Raw genomic sequence first — 2,064 nt, 5'->3', positions numbered from 1 at the left:
AGAGATTAGTAGTGGATGAAGCAAGAGGTAGAGATTGAACAGTATATAATTAGAAGGCAGGAGTTTGATTTATCACTTCTAAAGTCTTTTCTTCAAGCCTGTAGCTTCATTCTAGCTTAAGAAACAGCAATCCCATATTTCCTTATGTCTTTTATAAAGCAGAATGTTTTTAAGACTATCAAATTCATTGTATCTTGTAGTGGGAAGAGGAATTGATCTGTTTTACCAACTCTCCATTCCAAAATCAAAAATAATTTTTATCAATTTGTTTGCTTCTTTATTATTTACTGATATTTACTACATTTTAAGATGTTCTAGTGAATGTGAATATTGATTGTCACACTCCATTTCATGTAATACTCCTAACAATTCTACAAAGTAGGTGTTGTTAGTAACTTCCATTTGACAGAAGAGGACTTTGGGAGATTGAAAAAATAAGTAGTTATCTTAGGCTGTTTTAGACAGAAAGAGGTAAACTTTGGACTTCAGTCCATCTGGTTCCAAAGCTCTTAACAGTGGCATAAAATGAGTGATAACATATCACTTCCTCAGACAGCCTTTGACATCCACATTTCCCATATCATACTGAAACTAAATACATTTAAAAATATCTAAACCATCACACTGAGTATATTGAGTAGCCCCAACTGTAAAGATGTTCTGCCAGATGCATTGCTAAGAAAACCCAATTTATATTAGCAGTTTTTTTTTTTCTCTTTGGGAACATAAGGACCAAAAGGTAACCCAAGGCTTTTCACAGGCTTTGTGATCAGTTTCTCAACTAGGTCTCAGCTATGAAGAGTGAGCTGCACAGGAATTACTCAGTGTTGACAGAGTTTATTCTGCTGGGATTCAGAAGCTCTCCAGAAGTACAGATTCTATTATTTGTACTATTCTTCTTTATCTACATGGTCATTGTAGTGGGAAATATCAGCATGATAGTAGTCATTAAAATAGATTTCAGACTTCACACACCTATGTATTTCTTTCTCAAAAATTTATCCTATTTAGACCTTTGTTACTCCACAGTCATTGCCCCCAAAACTCTGGGTAATTTCTTGTCCAAGGAGAAGAAAATTTCTTACAATGGCTGTGCAACACAGTTCTTTTTCTTTGCTCTCTTTGTCGGAACTGAAGGCTTTCTTCTAGCAGTGATGGCATATGATCGCTTCTCAGCCATTTGCTCGCCTTTCCTCTATACTTCACGTATGTCTCAGCAGTCTTGTGTTCATTTGGTGACTGGTTCCTATCTCTGTGGATGCATCAACTCTGTGATCGAAACAGGTTTCACGTTTAGTTTGCATTTCTGTGGAGAAAACAGACTGGACCACTTTTTCTGTGATGTCCCAGCCCTGATCAAAATCTCTTGTGTTTACACCTTTGTGAATGAGATTGTGCCGTTTGTTCTCTCTGCTCTCATCATCACCACCACCACAACCATCATTCTGGTTTCATATGCTTATATCCTCTCCACTGTCATGAAGATCCCCTCAACCCAGGGCAGGAGTAAGACCTTCTCTACTTGTAGCTCTCACACAACTGTGGTGAGCTTATTCTATGGGACTGTGTTCTTCATGTATGCCCAACCTGGGGCCATCTCCTCACCAGAGAAAAACAAGATTATAGCTGTGTTCTACACTCTTATCATCCCTATGTTAAATCCTCTGATTTATAGTCTAAGGAATAGGGAAGTAAAAAATGCTCTGCAAAGAATATTGTTGAGAAGAATATCTTTTCGATAACCTCCAGCACTCTATAAGACTGTGGAATAAAATAATTGACTAAAAGCAAAATTTCCAATACTTTGCTTTGGAGTAGTTTCAATCAGAGGCACTAAAAGTTTTGGAGATTAAAGTTTAATTTACATAATTTTTTAATCATTAATGGATTCTTTTAAAAATGGAATAATATAAACTCAGAATAGCTTCCTCATATTTCTACTTAATTACTTTATGGTGTTATTTCTACCTAATATCTAGGTTTGTTCTTTCTATGTTTTGCTTACGTGTATTCAAAATTGCAACTCATAAATACAGTACCACTAAATTAAAACATGCACCTTAA

General features: G+C 35.8%; 1 protein-coding gene across 1 annotated transcript; it reads left to right on the top strand.

Moving 5' to 3' along the window:
• Nucleotides 1-794: 794 nt before the first annotated feature.
• LOC119543433 (olfactory receptor 12-like) lies at nt 795-1,742 on the top strand. The gene has a single exon (XM_037848252.1). It carries the CDS (start codon nt 795-797, stop codon nt 1,740-1,742), a length of 948 nt encoding a protein of 315 aa, XP_037704180.1.
• The last annotated feature ends 322 nt before the right edge of the window (nt 1,743-2,064 follow it).

This window comes from Choloepus didactylus, chromosome 8, assembly GCF_015220235.1.
Source record: "Choloepus didactylus isolate mChoDid1 chromosome 8, mChoDid1.pri, whole genome shotgun sequence".
Taxonomy (NCBI): Eukaryota; Metazoa; Chordata; class Mammalia; order Pilosa; family Megalonychidae; genus Choloepus; species Choloepus didactylus.
This window is presented reverse-complemented; position numbering and strand designations above follow the sequence as displayed.

Coding starts and splice junctions, on each gene's coding strand:
- LOC119543433 (XM_037848252.1), top strand. CDS start 795: ATGAAGAGTGAGCTGCACAGGAATTACTCAGTGTTGACAGAGTTTATT.